This window comes from Mercenaria mercenaria, chromosome 12 (assembly GCF_021730395.1).
Source record: "Mercenaria mercenaria strain notata chromosome 12, MADL_Memer_1, whole genome shotgun sequence".
Classification (NCBI taxonomy): Eukaryota; Metazoa; Mollusca; class Bivalvia; order Venerida; family Veneridae; genus Mercenaria; species Mercenaria mercenaria.
The window spans coordinates 718,410-736,206 of NC_069372.1; the positions used below are offsets into that span (position 1 = coordinate 718,410).

At 36.7% G+C, this 17,797-nt stretch overlaps 1 protein-coding gene across 1 annotated transcript in view; it reads right to left on the bottom strand.

The window, feature by feature from the left end:
- The window catches only part of LOC123534547 (RING finger protein 10-like), a 28,208-nt gene extending 17,709 nt beyond the window's left edge, over window positions 1–10,499 (bottom strand). Inside the window, exons 1-10 of the mRNA XM_053518897.1 lie at window positions 10,361–10,499; window positions 9,995–10,019; window positions 6,144–6,321; window positions 4,548–4,786; window positions 4,220–4,310; window positions 3,100–3,284; window positions 2,390–2,529; window positions 1,440–1,552; window positions 1,067–1,111; window positions 636–761 (exon numbers count right to left, since the gene is read on the bottom strand). Of these exons, the coding sequence (XP_053374872.1) occupies window positions 636–761; window positions 1,067–1,111; window positions 1,440–1,552; window positions 2,390–2,529; window positions 3,100–3,284; window positions 4,220–4,310; window positions 4,548–4,786; window positions 6,144–6,321; window positions 9,995–10,019; window positions 10,361–10,499 (1,281 nt within the window). The remainder of the gene's footprint in view (window positions 1–635; window positions 762–1,066; window positions 1,112–1,439; window positions 1,553–2,389; window positions 2,530–3,099; window positions 3,285–4,219; window positions 4,311–4,547; window positions 4,787–6,143; window positions 6,322–9,994; window positions 10,020–10,360) is intronic.
- Window positions 10,500–17,797: the final 7,298 nt, after the last annotated feature.

Sequence of the window (17,797 nt, forward strand, 5' to 3'; positions counted from 1 at the left end):
GGGAAAAGGTCCGGTACCGGATAAATTGGGAAAAATAGTGGGGTCTATACTCAAATTGGGAATTTTCATAGTTAATTAATAACATCATTTAGAATGCTTCTTCCTTTAATTCCATATAAATATCATCAAACAAACTGTTTGAATGGTTAAATCATGGTGAATGTCAATGTAACTAAGTTTTCCTTCTGCAATCATCAAAATGCAAACTTAATTTAGACATTTGGGGAATTTTTGGATGATAATTGGGAAAAAAGATTGCATTTTTCAATTGGGAAAAGGTCCTTTTCGGGGTACTTTATAAAGAAGGAAAAAAACCGCTGAGTACTGATATGAAATGGTGCAATCATGACTACAGATCTGAATAAAGAACAAGAGGCCCAGTATGAGCATTTCTGCAGCACATCCAAAGAGCAAACAGCTCTTTTGCTTCCCATTTGATAGAATTCTTCATAAATCAACCTCTTCATAGCAACAACCTCTCTACCACAGATAGTCTTCCCAAAGGCATCTACTCTTAAGAGTTGTTGCACAGTAGAAGTAAAAACTGAACACAGAGTAACTGTTATTTCAATAAACAGAAATGCCAACTACAAATCTGATATTATAAAGAAGCTGTAACATGCTTAACAACATACCTGGACACTACTGGAATGCTTTCTTGTTGCGATATCTGTATCGGATTTGGTTCTTTTCACTTTATCAACAGCTTTCTCTACTTCTTTATGAACTTCAGATATACCCAGCAATGATAATTCTCTCGCCTGAAATACAGGAATATTTTACAATAGAGAATGATCGGATACTTGCATAACCACTTTGTCAGGAAAAAATATTCAAGTAACAGGATATTCATTATCAGAATGTTAAATTTTCAACTTTTTTTTAGTATAAATCACACCTGATTGTAAATGTAGAAGTTGTTGGTTGTAGACAATATCAATTTCAATGATATATTGAAGAGATTTTTCTTGTGTAAATGATTTTATTACAATAGGCCTATAAATCAATACAACAAACTCCTGGAGTGATTTTAACATTAAAGATTAAAGTCTCTTTCTGTTATTACCTTTATTTGTTCCTGAGCACCCTTGATAAATGGTTCCTCCGATGACTGAAACAGACCACAATAATAGCAGATGAGAAAACAGAAAATGAACAAAACCTTCAAAATTTGTGCCATCTTTCACTTTCATAAAACCTATCAAAGCTTGTGTTTGTAATTCTGGTGGTCTGAATAATACTTCACATTTACACTTAAAAATCGTTTTTTTTTTTAAATCCTATTCTTATGTTTCAAATTAGTGATCCGAAATATCATTCAATACAATAACCAATGTTTTACAGCTCTTACTATTCCAGATAAAAAATTCTTAAAGTTCAACAATATTTTTAAAAGCCTTCAGTTAAGATATATTTAAGCCAGTTTATAATATTGCTACCTCAGCATCAACCAACTGCATAAGCAACTGTTGTTTCTCAACATCTACAACTTCTAACACTTGATCTGGTGTGGCAGTGAGCAGCTTGACATGGCGAGTTACATCTTCATTCTCTGAAATAGTGAACAAAAATATTCACTTTCCTTTTTAAATCTATCACCTAAACTGTTTGTCTGTTGACTCTATCAAGTATTCTGGCTAAACTATGGCCCATTTTGGACTTGGAAATTGGTTTAGTTTTTGTACAAGTCCATGTTTTGACAAAATTATTTGACATTTGGCTTTGAAACTTTTAAAACTCGTTCAATGTCATGATCTCCATCTGTAGTCAAGGGTACTGTGAAATAATTAATTTTCGTGGGGGACTAATTTTCGTGGATTTCGTGGTTGAATCAATCCACGAAATTTAATCCCAACGAACAAGTAAAATTCCAATTAATTTTATGTGCAAAAGTTGAAATCCACGAATTCATATCCCCATGAAATTGCCGTTTTGACCAAAACCACGAAATTTCATACCCATGAAATTAAATGATGATCACAGTATGTAACTAAAGTAAAGGTACTTGGCTGTATTTTGGCTCTTTTTGGACTTTGAAATCAGTTAAGTTTTTCGTACCAGTCCATATTTTAACTAAACTGTTCAACTGTCTTTGCTATTCCAGCTACTTAGCTCGAGTGTTAAATATGTTTGCAGGCATGAATTCTATTCTTCTCGGGTTTAGTCAGGCCGACATAATTTTGGTCATTTGGTGACCTTTCCATATTCTGATAGTGGAGGAAGCCCCCAGGTGCCCCACTTGGCATCGCTTTTTAACCGTGAGTGGGCACCTTGGTAGAACCAACAACCTTTCTGAGTTTTATAAGCCAGTAAGATGGCTTGCAGGCATCAAAACTTATGACCTATATAAAGACAGTATATGAAATGCATTCAAAAGAAGCAGGCTTACCTTGTATATTATGACACTTGCCAGGCTGTTTCTGCCAAAATTCAGCAGGAACTGCATAAATGCTACCTTTCTCTTTCTTCATCAATGTCATTGTTATAGTGTCACCAACTTTAAAGTTTCCTACTTCACGACATACAGCACTGTAATTTTAAAAACACTTTATGCTTCAACCTATAGTAGACAATGAATGTAGCAACAATGTATCAAATAACAAATATCAACAATACAATAATATATCAACAACACTTAAGCAGAAGACAGGTAGTAATGGGTTCATGAAAATAATTCAAAGATTAAGTTACATTTTCTGCCACTGAAGTCTTAAGATTATTCTGTATAAAACCAAAGCAAAGTATAAGTAATAACAGTGCCAATAATATATCAGTATAAAAATGACAGTCCTACTTCAACATGTTCAAAACCTAAAAATCTCCCCCAGTTTAATGCTTTTTACTGTTTAACTACTGATCATAATTTTGACTTCTGACCATCCATTAATGCATTATGTTAGGTGGATGCTGCAGCGCTTATGTTAATTTCTTCACATAAGAATGTCAATAGAATTTACCTTTACTGTTAGAAGACTAGCATGTTACTGGCACCAAATGTTACGTCGAATATTACATAAAACATATTATACTATGACGTCAATGTTTAAATTTGGAATGTTCTAATTTGATCTTAAAATCCTTGAATCACACAAAATTTACCTTTTTAAATCATCACTATGCACTGATTCATAACATATAGGGCATTTCCTCCATGTCTTCTCGCCTAAGGCAAGGTAGTGAAGAATGCAAGCCCAGCAATAGATATGACCACATCGGGTCATCTTGGCAGCTATAGGGTACTGCAGACAGATCGGGCATGATGGGGGTTCAGTGCCAATCACACGCTGAAAAACAAACAGAACATTATGGTTTAACAAACTGGCACAATTTCAACCCTTTAATTGCACATAGTAATAATGTCGTCGCCGAAGAGAGAGTCTCTCCTGTGTATGTTAACAAGAATAATGTCAACATGCCCCCTCAAAATGCATGATTGGTTGGTTGGGTTTAATGTCACACCGACACAATTATAGGTCATATGGCAACTTTCCAGCTTTGATGGTGGATTCCACGGAAGACCCCAAGTGCCCCTCCGTGCATTATTTCATCACGAGCAGGCACCTGGGTAGAACCACCGACCTTCCGTAAGCCAGCTGGATGGCTTCCTCACATGAAGAATTCAACGCCCCGAGTGAGGCTCAAACCCACATCGATGAGGGGCAAGTTATTTGAAGTCAGCGACCTTAACCACTCGGCCATGAAGGCCCCTAAGTCTTGATTTAATGAAATATATAAATGCAATGAACTCTAAAAAAAGAATCTGACATGAAATTCCCATCCACTTCATACTGATGATGGTTACCAAGTTTGAACTAGATGGAAATTGTACAAGGAGCAGAGTACACATGATAAAGATGAAACAGAAATATGGTTAAGTTCGTGAAAGGAGTATTACTCATAAAATAATAAAGGACATGGAAATCCCAATGTCCAAATGAATTAAACTAGGTGCCGAGTAAACACCAAATGATGGACGGTACAGAATGATGGACAGCTAAAACACTATATGCCTCTTTGCATGGGGGGTGGGGGTGGATTAGGAGGAGAGACATTAATACATAATATCTTGCAAACTGATAATCTGATTAGTCGTTCTACAAATATTTAAACAATTACCATACATGTACCAACGTATCAATCACATTGTAAGAGACAATGACTTATAGCGTAAACTTACACGATTTCAACAGGAAAGAAATTGGGCAGTATCATCACTTACCACTTGCTCAACTTTATCCCAGTCTACCAGAACATCAGGGTCCATTAAATGTACAGAGTAATCACCAGCATCTTTCACTACAAACTGACAGCTGAAAAAATCAATGTTGACACTCTTATTCTATGTTCATGCAGGTTTGAACAGCAATTTCTTTAAGCAAAAAACTTACTGATATGATTTTTTAAAACTAAATTATGTGAATCACAGGTTTTACTGACCATAAGTTTGGCAGTTTACCAGTTTAAATGCCACAAAATATCCTTCATGACATAAATTGGCATAATTCTGATAACAAAATAACATTTCAGAGTTAAATAAAATTACTCACTTAGCCTGCAGGAACTGTTCCTTGTTGTAGCAAAGTTTACTGCTTCTAGAATACGCATTTCTATATCGTATTTGTCTGCCCCTGCTCCAGTGAGCCCCGCCCCCATATCCTGCCCCTCGGTTGCCACCAGGGTTGATCTCATGCTCGTAAGTAAAATTGAGCAGATGATTGAGGTTGCCTTTCTTGGATCCTGCCTGGATCGCAGAGCCGAACTCGACTCCTAGCTCCTCCTCTTCTAACTGCCAAATTCAATGATAAAATAAAACAATACTCTTTCCACAGATCTATAATTAGGTCAAATATTTTTTATAAAGGATTAAGCTCCTTGTATTCTTCTGCATATGCGCATGTCACAAATTCATTCATTATTTAACTCTACTGGATGAAGAATTTTCTATCAAGTCTCTGTAAAAAAATACCTAACCTAGCTTGTAAACCTGCTTTCTTACCCATTCAATACATGTGACATAGAAGTCTATATCAGAGATATCACTGTGCTTTGTTTTACGACAATGATGATTTTGCAGGAAAGTCATCTATATATCAGTGAAGACCTGTGAAAATCAGTGCCACACAACTTCTTTCTTTTTCTATTTCCAATCTTGTATCTGTACAAACACTCCACAACCCTCCTATAACTTCCCACCCTATATTCATTCAAAGTAATCATGTCCAATAAACTAACTCTAAATCTTTGTTAATAGTATTTAAATAGTATTACTTGTGTTACCTATAGATTGTGCAATACTAGTTTACATGAAAGGGAGGTTACTTTTTCAGTGCCTTTTAAAGTTAAAATATTAATTACTCCCCTTCTGACCTAAAAAAAAAAATGTTGAGTCACTTAGTTTCAGAATAACATTTCTTACAATGTAAAGAAATAAACAAAGTCAAGTGTGTGAATAAACTATTTCCACATCAACTTTATCTTATAAACAAATTTTATTTGAAAGTATATGTATTATTCCACCAAACCAGAGTAAGAACTTAATATGTTTTAGTCAAGTAAGACTGTAAAATTTCATAATTATACAATACAATTTATTCCATATTAAGAACCGGCCTGGAATCTTTATTTGCAGCTTACTTTACGTGCAAAAATTACTAATTTTTGAAGACAAAAACACGAGAATTCAATATTCCTTAAAATCACGCTATATTAGTCAGCAATTGCATTTGTTAAGTTTCTATGAAAAGCTATAATTATAAATCCATATGCAACAACATGTTGCTGGGCACTAGACATTTTTTGGATACAGGTACCCATACCCTCAGAAAGGGGAATTTTATGTCGTTTTAAGACAAAAAGGGGAAGTTTTAAGCCATATATATGTTACTACTTACTCATTAATACTGTTTTAAATCATTTCTAACTAATGTAACTATATTGCAGCAGTAACCTAAAGGCACTATAATATAACTTGAAATAAAGTTCTTATCTAGTTGTGACAAACAACCTATTATCAGGGGAATTTTCTTCTGAGAAAAGGGAAAAAATATACTATTTTATGAGGGGAATGGGGCCCATATTTGGCCCCAAAAATAGCCAAACGAGTGCCCTGTGTTGCAATCAATTTTGTGCTGAACAATACTTACGTCACCCCTATTTCCTGTGGAACACTCCCCGCGTTGCCTTGGTCTTTTATCCCATGTGTTCTTGTACTTTTGTGGTGTTGGTTTTCTACCCTGTCCATCATTAAATGAGTAATTACCACCACCTGCATTAAAATTTCCACGTCTCTTTCCTGATCGTTGATTTCTTGAAGCAACATCTGAAATCAGATTTACAAGCTGTACAATATACACTTGTACGCTCAATGCAAGGATCAGACTCAGTGCTAGCCCTGGCCATTATAAATTAATAGCCACTTTTTTTTCAGGGAAAAAATTAATAGACAAACTTGGCTTGTGTGTTATTCGCATGCGCTTTCGCATTTCAATAAAAAATATAAAACAATTTTATAACTATTTATTCTTTTTTTGTTCATGGACCACTTAAACACACTTTATTTTTCAATGTCAGGGTCCTATCTTAACGCAGTCCACGCGATCCCGAGGACACCTATTTTAGCGGAGGGCCTCCTTAACTTGGAAGCTGGCTGTCCCGTCGGGACAGTAAGTTTTCAGTTCGATATAGCTAAAAAACTTATCAAAAATACCAAAATGACAGAAAAACCTTGCTTTGAAACGATTTTCGAAGTAGACATCTGTTCTAACCACAGTCCGGATGTTTACTCTCGAATACATACATGTACGTAGACTGGTTCTGCGTCCTATAAAATATATAGTGTGAAATCACAGAAGAGACAGCGGGTACCAGTCTAACATGTACGGTACAGTCCGGGTACGGGGTTTTACCATGTAGCCTCGCTTTCGGTTGTCCTGTATTTTCGCGATTATTTGTTTACCTGTCAAAAAGTCATGTGGAAATTTATCGATGGCGTTACGGAACCAGCCATTAAAAAGCCAGTGATTTTATCGATTGTTCACTGAAAATGGGAGGGATTCCTGAAATCAGGGAGGGACAGCTGAATTTGTAAGGAGGACACCTATTTTAGCGGAGGGCCTCCTTAACTTGGAAGCTGGCTGTCCCGTCGGGACAGTAAGTTTTCAGTTCGATATAGCTAAAAAACTTATCTAAAATACCAAAATGACAGAAAAACCTTGCTTTGAAACGATTTTCGAAGTAGACATCTGTTCTAACCACAGTCCGGATGTTTACTCTCGAATACATACATGTACGTAGACTGGTTCTGCGTCCTATAAAATATATAGTGTGAAATCACAGAAGAGACAGCGGGTACCAGTCTAACATGTACGGTACAGTCCGGGTACGGGGTTTTACCATGTAGCCTCGCTTTCGGTTGTCCTGTATTTTCGCGATTATTTGTTTACCTGTCAAAAAGTCATGTGGAAATTTATCGATGGCGTTACGGAACCAGCCATTAAAAAGCCAGTGATTTTATCGATTGTTCACTGAAAATGGGAGGGATTCCTGAAATCAGGGAGGGACAGCTGAATTTGTAAGGAGGAATCCCGCCAGGATTGTTAGAAAAAAAGTAAGCATCTAACCCTGAATGTGTTCAATTTTCATCAATTAATCGCCATTTTCTATCGCCAAAAATTGCGTTTTAATCGATTTTTGAATAAAATAATCGCCATCTGGCGATAATGTCGATTGGCAGCGCGAGCACTGCTGACTGAAATGTGGTATCTGTGGTATGTTGTAGACTGTTTCTTCATCCAAGAGGTCTTTGACACCTTGTTTATACTTTTTCAGACTCTAAATTTTCAACTCTGCCTTTGTTTGTTAATCAACTGTTACAAAACTTTCAGGGTGTCTTAGCATTAAGGATCATTTAGCGTTTCAGACCACCCTCAGGTAAATTTTCACTTTTGATAGATCCATGTTTTAAGTGAACACTGGTTAAGTCTTATTATTCCTTCTCTTGAGAAGGAATATTACAGTTTAATAAGTTACACTTGACTGAGCTACTGATACCGAAAGCTGTTGTCATTACAAGCCGGCCAATAAAACTCCGTGACCTTAGAAATAACCTCCGACGTTTAACTATTCTTTCTCAATTGGGGGAAATCCATGGGTTACACAATACTAAACTCGAGGATGATTAATTTATTCTTTTATTTCCTCCTGAACATAACATATGTACATTCACCAGATAGACATATATCAGCAAATTTAAATGTAAACAACCAAATATTATCGTTACCTTCAAATGCATGGTTAATATATGAAAACAAACCCCATTGCGACCCTCTAATTATGTGTAACAAATTCCAGGTCAATAGTGTCTTATTGCCGTATTACTATTACTGAAGAGGTAACAGATTTTGTTGTTGGATTTAACAATTAATGTTAAATAACTAGCGTAAATACTTACTGAATATTTTGGGGCAGTTAACGGACATTGCAACCAAAATTTTACAAGATGGTCATTTTATATTTATATGAATGTGCCTAGATAGGACTTTTGTTGCTTTAACTTGTTTGTTTTTCATTTTCAACAAATTTAGATGTAATAAACCTAAATCTCTAGAAAAAAGAGGTACGTTACGACTAGAAAACCCTAATAGGTTGTATAGAGTACGGATCGTACCTCTAGAATCAAATGTAAGAGTACGGATCCTCCCCTAGACACTTCAAACGGGAAATAATATCAAACATTAGGAAGTGTCTAGGGTCGTGATCCGGACCCTAGAATTGATTCTAGAGGTACGATCGTACCTTAGACAGCCTTTTAGGGTTTCTAGGGTAAGGACCTCCATTTTTAGAGATTAAGGGTCATTACATTTCAAATTTTGTTGAAAATGAAATAACAAATAAGAATTCATCAGATTCACCTTAACTTGGATCTTAATGGTTTACAGATCCAGCATTTCACCGATTTGTTCATTTTCTTCCGAACGTAATAACCGAGGAGCACGAATAAATTCATGATGATTCGAACTGGCAGAAAAAAAAGATATGAAGATTAAACAAAACAAAAAAGTTAAATATCTTGGGGAAAAAACTATTTTTAATGATAATTAAACCTTAGGGTATTTATGTTTTCCACACATTTGGTAGCCGTTACTAGATACAAGGGACGTTTTCACAAACAGTTTCTTTTACTTAATGCCGGTTAATTGATTATTAAACAATCAGTTCCATGCCGATTATCATTATATCTTGTTAAATAACAAAATAAATAGCTGCACATTATTATGCTTAATTTATTTTTTTTCCTGCTGAATTTCAACTAGAATTCATTTAAGGGTTACAAGGTTACAAGCATTCATTTATCTGTTATCAACAGTTTATTTTACAACAAACTTATCAGCAAGGAACAGTGTATTCATTTGGAGTTCCTCGGTTATTTAGGTTTTGAAAGAGAAAGTAAACAATCGGTGAACGCTGGTATCTGTAAACCATTTAGATCCAAGTTTTAAGTGAACACTGGTTAAGTCTTATTTTTATTTCATTTTCAACAAAATTTAAGTAAATATAACTCTACATATCTAGAAAAAGGAGGTCCGTACTCCTAGAAAACCCCTAACAGGCTTGTCTAGAGGTACGGATCCGTACCTCTAGAATCAGATTCTAGAGGTATGGATCCGTACCCCTAGACACTTCCAAACATTAATAATTAGATTTTCTTGTAAATTTTATGAGGTCAGTGTACTTTGTCAGTTTAGAAAAGTATATGAATAAATATTCCATAACACTTTAACATTTAATACATCTTTGGTAAAACTGCAAAAAAAAGTTTAGTAATACTTTAATTTACGTTTCGAAATGGTATAAGGATCATACGCTAAAGCACTTGTCATACAGGATATAACGCAACAGACTTCTGCAGTTCAATACACGCATATAAACATTCCGATGTTTTTTACTTATGAAGTAGCCAACCAGACATAATCATTTTAAAACATTATATGCACACTTTTTAGAATCGTTTCCATTGTTTTCTGAAATATCGACGGGTTCTTTGTCAACTAAATCCTCTTGATAAAGATAGAAATCGTGTTTTCAACGCCACTATACCAGACTGACATCATACTTGAAACGTAATAAGATTCTTGTAATAAAATGGGTATGAACCTAGGTCAAAATTAAAGATTTGGAGTTGCGTTAGCGCATCACATCTAAATTGACCGTAGCCTGATTCTAGCATCTAAATGCATGCAACGCCTAGTTTCCCGGATGTGACAGGTGAGATGTCACGTGAAGACTTCAGGACAACTCGGACTAAATTATTGCCGGACCCAACTTTTTTCATATATGAACTACCTCTCCGATATGAACTTACCTCTCCGGAGGGTATACAAAAGGCGGAAGTACACTGACAATACATATGGCCCACCGTCCAGTTTGCCAGAACAATATCTAACTGTTTTGTGGTGATATCTGAACAATGTAGTATTAGACCTTCCTGGTGATATATACATTGTGTATGTGTCACTTACTTCTGCAGAGGGGAGAACATATATTCTTGCCTACCTAGCGGGGAAAGTATACAAATACCCAAGGGCAGCATAGTATGGCTACTTGGAGACTTCAACCTCCCCGACATTGATGGTCAAAAGAGTCCCTAAACAAACTTGTAAAAAACAGATCCTTTTATGAAGAATTTATTGAAAATATTCCCATTATAATCTTGAACAAATAGTTAAGATCCAACAAGGTTATCCAACACCTTGATTTTTTTACAAACCATCCATCCCATGTCCACTGGTCAAATCCTACCGAGTCTAGCAACATCGGATCATGAATATTTCGACTTTTTCATGAATTGAATCTTAATAGGGACCGCCCAACCCAACCTAGACGCCCTATAAAATTTATACGAAGGCTAATTGGGAAGGGCTAAAATCTGACATGAAGGCTTTTGGTGCTAGCTTTCTCACCGAATACCATTCAGACCCTGAAGTAGCGTGGAATTCATTCAAGGACTGCCTTAATGAATCCCAGTCAAAACACATTCCATCTAAAATGTCTAAACCCCGTGCCGACTTGCCATGGTTAACCTCAAGAATTATCAGGCTTATACACAAGCGTGATAAACTGTACCAGAAACTACACAAATCTCCCTCCCCAGCCCGCCAACAAAGATTCAGATCCCTTAAGTCTTCTATCCAGAAGCAGATAAGAGCCCAATACTGGTCATATATGGAAAGTATCATATCTGACCATGACTCACAATCTGGTAAAAACAAAAAGTTCTACAGTTTCATCAAGCACAACAAAAAAGAAAATGTCGGCATCGCCCCCCTCAAATCAGATGGTCTTACCTACACGGACCCCATCCAAAAGGCTACTATCTTAAACAAACGATTTGAATCTTTCTTTTCCCCTCCCCAGCCCCTTAGTCTGAAGCATATATGTTCCAACGCTCTCTCATCCCCAGTCTCCAAGATGAATAAGATCCAGGTCACCACTGAAGGTGTGGAAAAACTGCTCCATGGCCTATCCCCACATAAAGCCTCAGGACCTGATGAACTATCCCCACGCATCCTAAAAGAACTCCACCATGAAATTGCTCCTGTACTTGCCCATATATACAGGTTATCTCTTGAATCTGGCCTAGTACCCAGTGATTGGAAAAAAGCCACTGTAGCCCCCGTATTTAAAAAAGGTCTCAAGTCTAAACCTAGTAACTATCGCCCAATTTCTCTAACTTGCATTGCTTCTAAACTCCTTGAATACATTGTTGTTTCCAATCTTATGACCTATTTTGACAAGCATAAGCTACTTAGCCAGTTCCAGCACGGCTTTAGATCAGGTCACAGTTGTGAGACTCAGCTCATTAATTTCACTCAGGAACTTTACAATAACACTGAACAGGGTCAACAAACAGATGTTATTGTCATGGACTTCTCCAAGGCGTTTGACAAGGTCGATCACACAAGACTAATTTATAAACTACAAAGCCTTGGTGTCAACCCACAAATTACCAATTGGGTCAAATCTTTCCTGTCCAACCGATCCCAGAAAGTCGCTGTTGATGGTCATTTTTCCAGTGAACTTCCTGTACTGTCTGGAGTTCCCCAGGGGTCTGTTCTTGGGCCTTGTCTCTTCCTGGTATATATCAATGACTTACCAGACTCGGTCAAATGTAACGCAAGAATGTTTGCAGATGACACCATAATATACCTTACCATCAACTCCATTTCAGATAGTGTATCTCTGCAACAAGACCTCATTAACTTAGAAACCTGGCAGAAGACATGGTCCATGGAGTTCAACCCGGACAAGTGTGAAGTCCTTAGAATCTTTAGAAAGAAAAATCCCATGGTCTACCCCTACAAACTTCACAACATAGAGTTAAAAACTTGTGAGGCAGCTAAATACCTAGGCATAACCATTTCCAAAGATCTAAACTGGTCCAAACACATTGACAATATCACTTCCAAAGCAACTTTCACTCTTCGCTTCATACAACGGAATGTGAAAACTGACAATAAAAAGGTCAAAATTGCTGCCTATAACACCTATGTCCGCCCTCAACTTGAGTACTGTTCAAGCGTCTGGCATCCTTGGCAAAAAACCCTCACTAGCAAAGTCGAAAATGTCCAAAGGTCAGCTGCTAGGTACGTCATGTACGACTACAGTTACACCAGTAGTGTTACACAAATGCTGAAAACTTTAGAATGGAATACACTCCAATATAGAAGGTTACACAATTCATTAGTAATGTTTTATAAAATAAGGACCCAGACAGTTGCAGTCGATCAATCTCATCTTATTTCAACTAGAAACCTAAATTACTTAATCCCCATGTCTCACTCTCAGTACTTTTCTAACTCCTACTTCCCAAGGACCATCCGTCTCTGGAACTCCCTACCAACTTCTGTTAAATCTAGCCCCAGTCTCGGTATCTTTAGAGAGAGAGGCTGGTGGTGGTCAGTATGTAATTCTATTGCCTCTGCCCCATTTTAACTGTAGCATACTGTCTTTTTTAGCTTTTATTATTTTAACATTGTAACATATCATTTCTTTAACAACTGTTTCTCTGACAGCGCCGCCCAGTGATAGTCGGAAATCGACGGTTGGGTGAAAGATGTAGATGTAGATGTAGATTTGTCCGAGCACGCGCCGGGGATAGATATTCCTGTCTTTCCCTAGGGAAAAACCTTGTCTAAAATAGCGTGCACTAAGGTGACGTCACATAGTACTGGTACCATTGTGACGTCATAAACTTTATAAATAATGTCAGGAAATACCCAAACCTATTTGTCTCCACGATCTATTTTGAACATGATAGGCAAAAAAAAATGATCTAACATGTCTGCCTGTGTAAGACAGCTGTTTTCCCTACCCGAGGGACAGCATGGATAAAAAACCTCGCTAACGCTCGGTTTTCCATTCCACACTGTCCCTCGGGTAGGGAAAACCCCGTCTTACACAGGCAGGCATGTAAGATCCTTATATTCTTGCCTACCTCGTGGGGAAAGTATACATTTATCCGAGCACGCGCCGGGGATAGATATTCCTGTCTTTCCCTAGGGAAAAACCTTGTCTAAAATAGCGTGCACTAAGGTGACGTCACATAGTACTGGTACCATTGTGACGTCATAAACTTTATAAATAATGTCAGGAAATATCCAAACCTATTTGTCTCCACGATCTATTTTGAACATGATAGGCAAGAAAAATGATCTAACATGTCTGCCTGTGTAAGACAGCTGTTTTCCCTACCCTCGGGACAGCATGGATAAAAACCTCGCTAACGCTCGGTTTTCCATTCCACACTGTCCCTCGGGTAGGGAAAACCCCGTCTTACACAGGCAGGCATGTAAGATCCTTATAGTCACTATAAGTGGTATGCTGTAAGGATTAAGTGAGCTAAATGTATCTTTGTAACAAAAATGTTGATATTTGTGAAATACTTGTTTCTTCGTCGACACAGGATTTAGGTAGAAAGAAATATCATTCTAATCCTAAATTGAAAATATGGACCGAGGAGATTTCAGCTAAAGTTCATGAAATGAAGACAACGTATCGCGCATGGCGGGATGCTGGCAAACCAATGGATGTTCAAAATAGTCTATTTATTGAAAATAAACGTGCAAAAAAGGATCTTCGTTCCACCTATAGGCGCGAACTCGCCAAGAGGGACACAGAATTTAAACAGAAAATTATTGATAGTCGAACAAGCGACCCAAAACTCTCTCATAAGTTAGTGAAGTCACAGAGATCAACGGCTAACTCTTTCATTTCGGATCTTTATGTTGGGGAAGAAGTCTTCTCACGCAATGATGAAATTTTGAATGGCTTCGAACAGCATTTTAAAAATATTGGCAAGTGGTGACACAAGTAATGGGTTTGATGGACATTTTCATGAAATGGTCTTGACTGAAATTATTACCATCAGAAGATTTATAGGTGAATCCCATCTACGTCCGATATATCGGCGGATTTTTATGGTGTTAGTATTGAGTATACTCTTGATGCTGGAGAAACTTTTCAATCTGAATTATTGAAAATTTTGAACATTTTTTTTTGCATCAGGCGAATTCCCAGATTCTTTAAAAATGGGACTATTAACACCAATATTTAAGAATAAAAGGCTTAACACTGTTTCGAGTAACTATAGAGGAATAACTATACTACCAGTTATTGGAAAGATTGTTGAGCAAATCCTCAGAACAAGAATTTCACCTACAGTCCTTAACTCCCAGAACCCTGTACAGCGCGGATTCACTAAAGACTCATCTCCACTATACTCAGCCTTACTGATTGAAGAACTATATAGAGAATCAATTGATATGAATCTTGTGTTTCTTGATGCGAAGAGCGCTTTCGATGTTGTTGATTATGACCATCTTATAAGGAAACTGTTCAATTTAGGAGTCACCTACCCTGAGCTAAATATGATTGAAAAATTCCACTCAAATGCAGTTACTAGTGTGAAATAGAATAACAACATCTCGTCACCTTTTAACGTATCACAAGGTGTAAGACAAGGTGGAGTTCTCAGCGCAGATCTCTATAAAGTTTATGTAAATCCTTTACTGGACAGACTAAAGTCAGCTGGAATAGATGCTACCATCGGAAACATTAGATGCGCGGCAACAGCATGTGCAGACGATATCTGTCTATGTGCTACTTCTGATTGTGAAACCCAGATTATGGTTAATATGGCAACAGATTACGCAAAAATGGAAACGTACCATCTTCAACCCACTAAAAGTGTATTACTTCGAGTTTGTAACAAACCGAACCGGCAAAAAACTGAAAATCCTACTATAATCTCAATGAATGGGCATACCTTACCTGAAGTAACCTCAGTTACTCATTTAGGAATTATACGATCGACCAGTATCACGGCAAATCAAAAATTGAATATAGAGGAAAATATTAAGAAAGCTAGACGGGCTAGCTATAGTCTCTTTGGAGCGGGATTAAAAGGGCACGCAGTATTAGATATCAAAACCTGTATACAATTATATAAACTGTACATTATTCCCATACTGACTTACGGGTTAGAAATTTTGCTCCCGAAAGAATCTCTGGTATACACACTCGAAATTTTTCAAAAGGATATTTTGAAGCAGCTCCTGCAAATACCAAGTACTGTCGCGGATACCGCAATATATCTCATTACCGGATTACTACCTGTACAAGCAATCATTGATATGAAAGCATTAAATTTTTTCAATGGAATATGTCTTCAAAATGAAACTAGTATAGAAAAGCAAATTGCAAAGAGGCAAATTACGGTTAAGAATGAGAAAAGTCGTTCCTGGTTTTGTGTAATCAAATGTATTTTGTGGAAATACAGACTTAGAGAAGCTTCTGAAATACTTGAAAACCCAGACTCAAAATATCGGTGGAAAACAGTGTTCAACAATCAGTTCACACCTACTGGGCCAATTCTATAAATAGTAAAGTTACCCAATATCGTAGACTTAAACACCTATACAAGGAAAAAATCATTCCGGGGAGTCCTATTCCGGTTCTGCGTACAACAATGTTTGCAAGAGAATGCTCAAGATTACCCGTTCAACTGAGACTAATGACAGGAAGTTATATTCTTCAATCAACTAAGCAAATGTTTAATCAGCATAAAGTTGACACAACTTGTCAACTGTGTTTTTCGGCATCAGAGACTGAAACACATTTCATACTGTTAAGCCCATCACTGTCATGTGTTAGAAAATCCGTTTTAAGTGCTGTTCAAAGGACGTTCCAAGAGATTACTAGATTGGATTTCAACTCGTTGTATGTCGACGAGAGAACCAGCATTATCATAAACTGTGGTCAAATCATTCATACCAGGAATGTGGCTGAGAAAGACTTACCTAGTCTTTTCTATCATTGTAGTAGACTGATGCATGCTCTGAATTCAGCAAGAATGAACTTACTGAAACTTATAAAATAAATGTTATAAAATACTGCAGAAAATGTTAATAATAGGGTCAAGGACTATCTTCCCTTCTGCACCTGTACATACGCTTATGTTCCTATCAGGGTTTTTATTTAAGAGTACTAGTGTACAGCGTAATTAGTGATCAGAAATTCTTGTTTCCGTTCTATGGTGGTGGAATTAATAGTGTCAAGAGCTGTGAAACGTATTCTATTCAACTGCATTTAAAATAAGGGACACGCATATAGCGGTTCTCCATTACTGGAGGGAAGATTATAAAGAAGAAGAAGAAGAATGGCGGAAATTTAAACAGAAAATACACATGGCAGAGATATTTTTGACTGGTAAGTGGATTTTTGCTTTACATTTCACGAAATAAATATGCCAGTGCTGCGGCACAAAGCCTATTCTTTAGCTACATTGTCTTTACAGTCGGTTAAGTAGAAAGACAAAGAAGTTTTTTGCAAGGTTTTGCGCTTGGGTGCAATGTTTACAAATAAATGTCTTGATTTTTGACGTAATTTTGCCCTTTTCCCCAGTAAATATGACACTGTTCTGCATGTTATACGTGTCCTTTCATGTAGTTGCGCATATTTACCAAAATTGATGGTTTTACTTCAACTACACACATTTTCTTGCCATTTTCTTTTACTGTACAGTCTTTTCTACAAGAAGGAACTGGACATTAAGGTAATAGAATTATATGATAATAAAGTAATTGAAATATGATGATGATCGGTAATGAAACTTATGAAGAAACTGGTGATAATGATTGATCACTAATCTGACGATATAAACATAACTGATGTAAATTGTGATGATGATGACATAGTATACTTTCATTATGCTTAATGATGATGATTACAATTTCCTTCTGCTAAATATGATGACCATCATGGGGATGACATATTACAATTTTATTTTGCCAATTGATTGTAAATATTACAATGACCATGACTATTTTACTGTTAGGTGAAAGATGAGGCTAGTCGTCATGTGTTCCATTCTGCTTGTGATACAGTGAAGACAGCGATGAGTGATCGAGGGCAGCTTCCAAACCCACCAAAGGTGACCAATATGCAGAGGAAGGCCAACAGATATCGTCAGAGGTTCAGACCTCCGAATCCTACAGATCTGAACTTCGAGGTATTCATTAAGATAAAAGTCTTTAATTCAGAATTTTGTATTAATCATGAAAATGAATGCGGAGTGAGCGATGATTGTGATGATGGTGATGATGAATGATATAAAATAAAACTGAATAAAAAGATAAAACAAATTAAGCAGCTTATTTCAACTGACCATGATTAAGATGATTGATAGATACATACAAAGTGCTAAAGCATAAAATAATTTCAGGTTGATCAAGAGTACTCG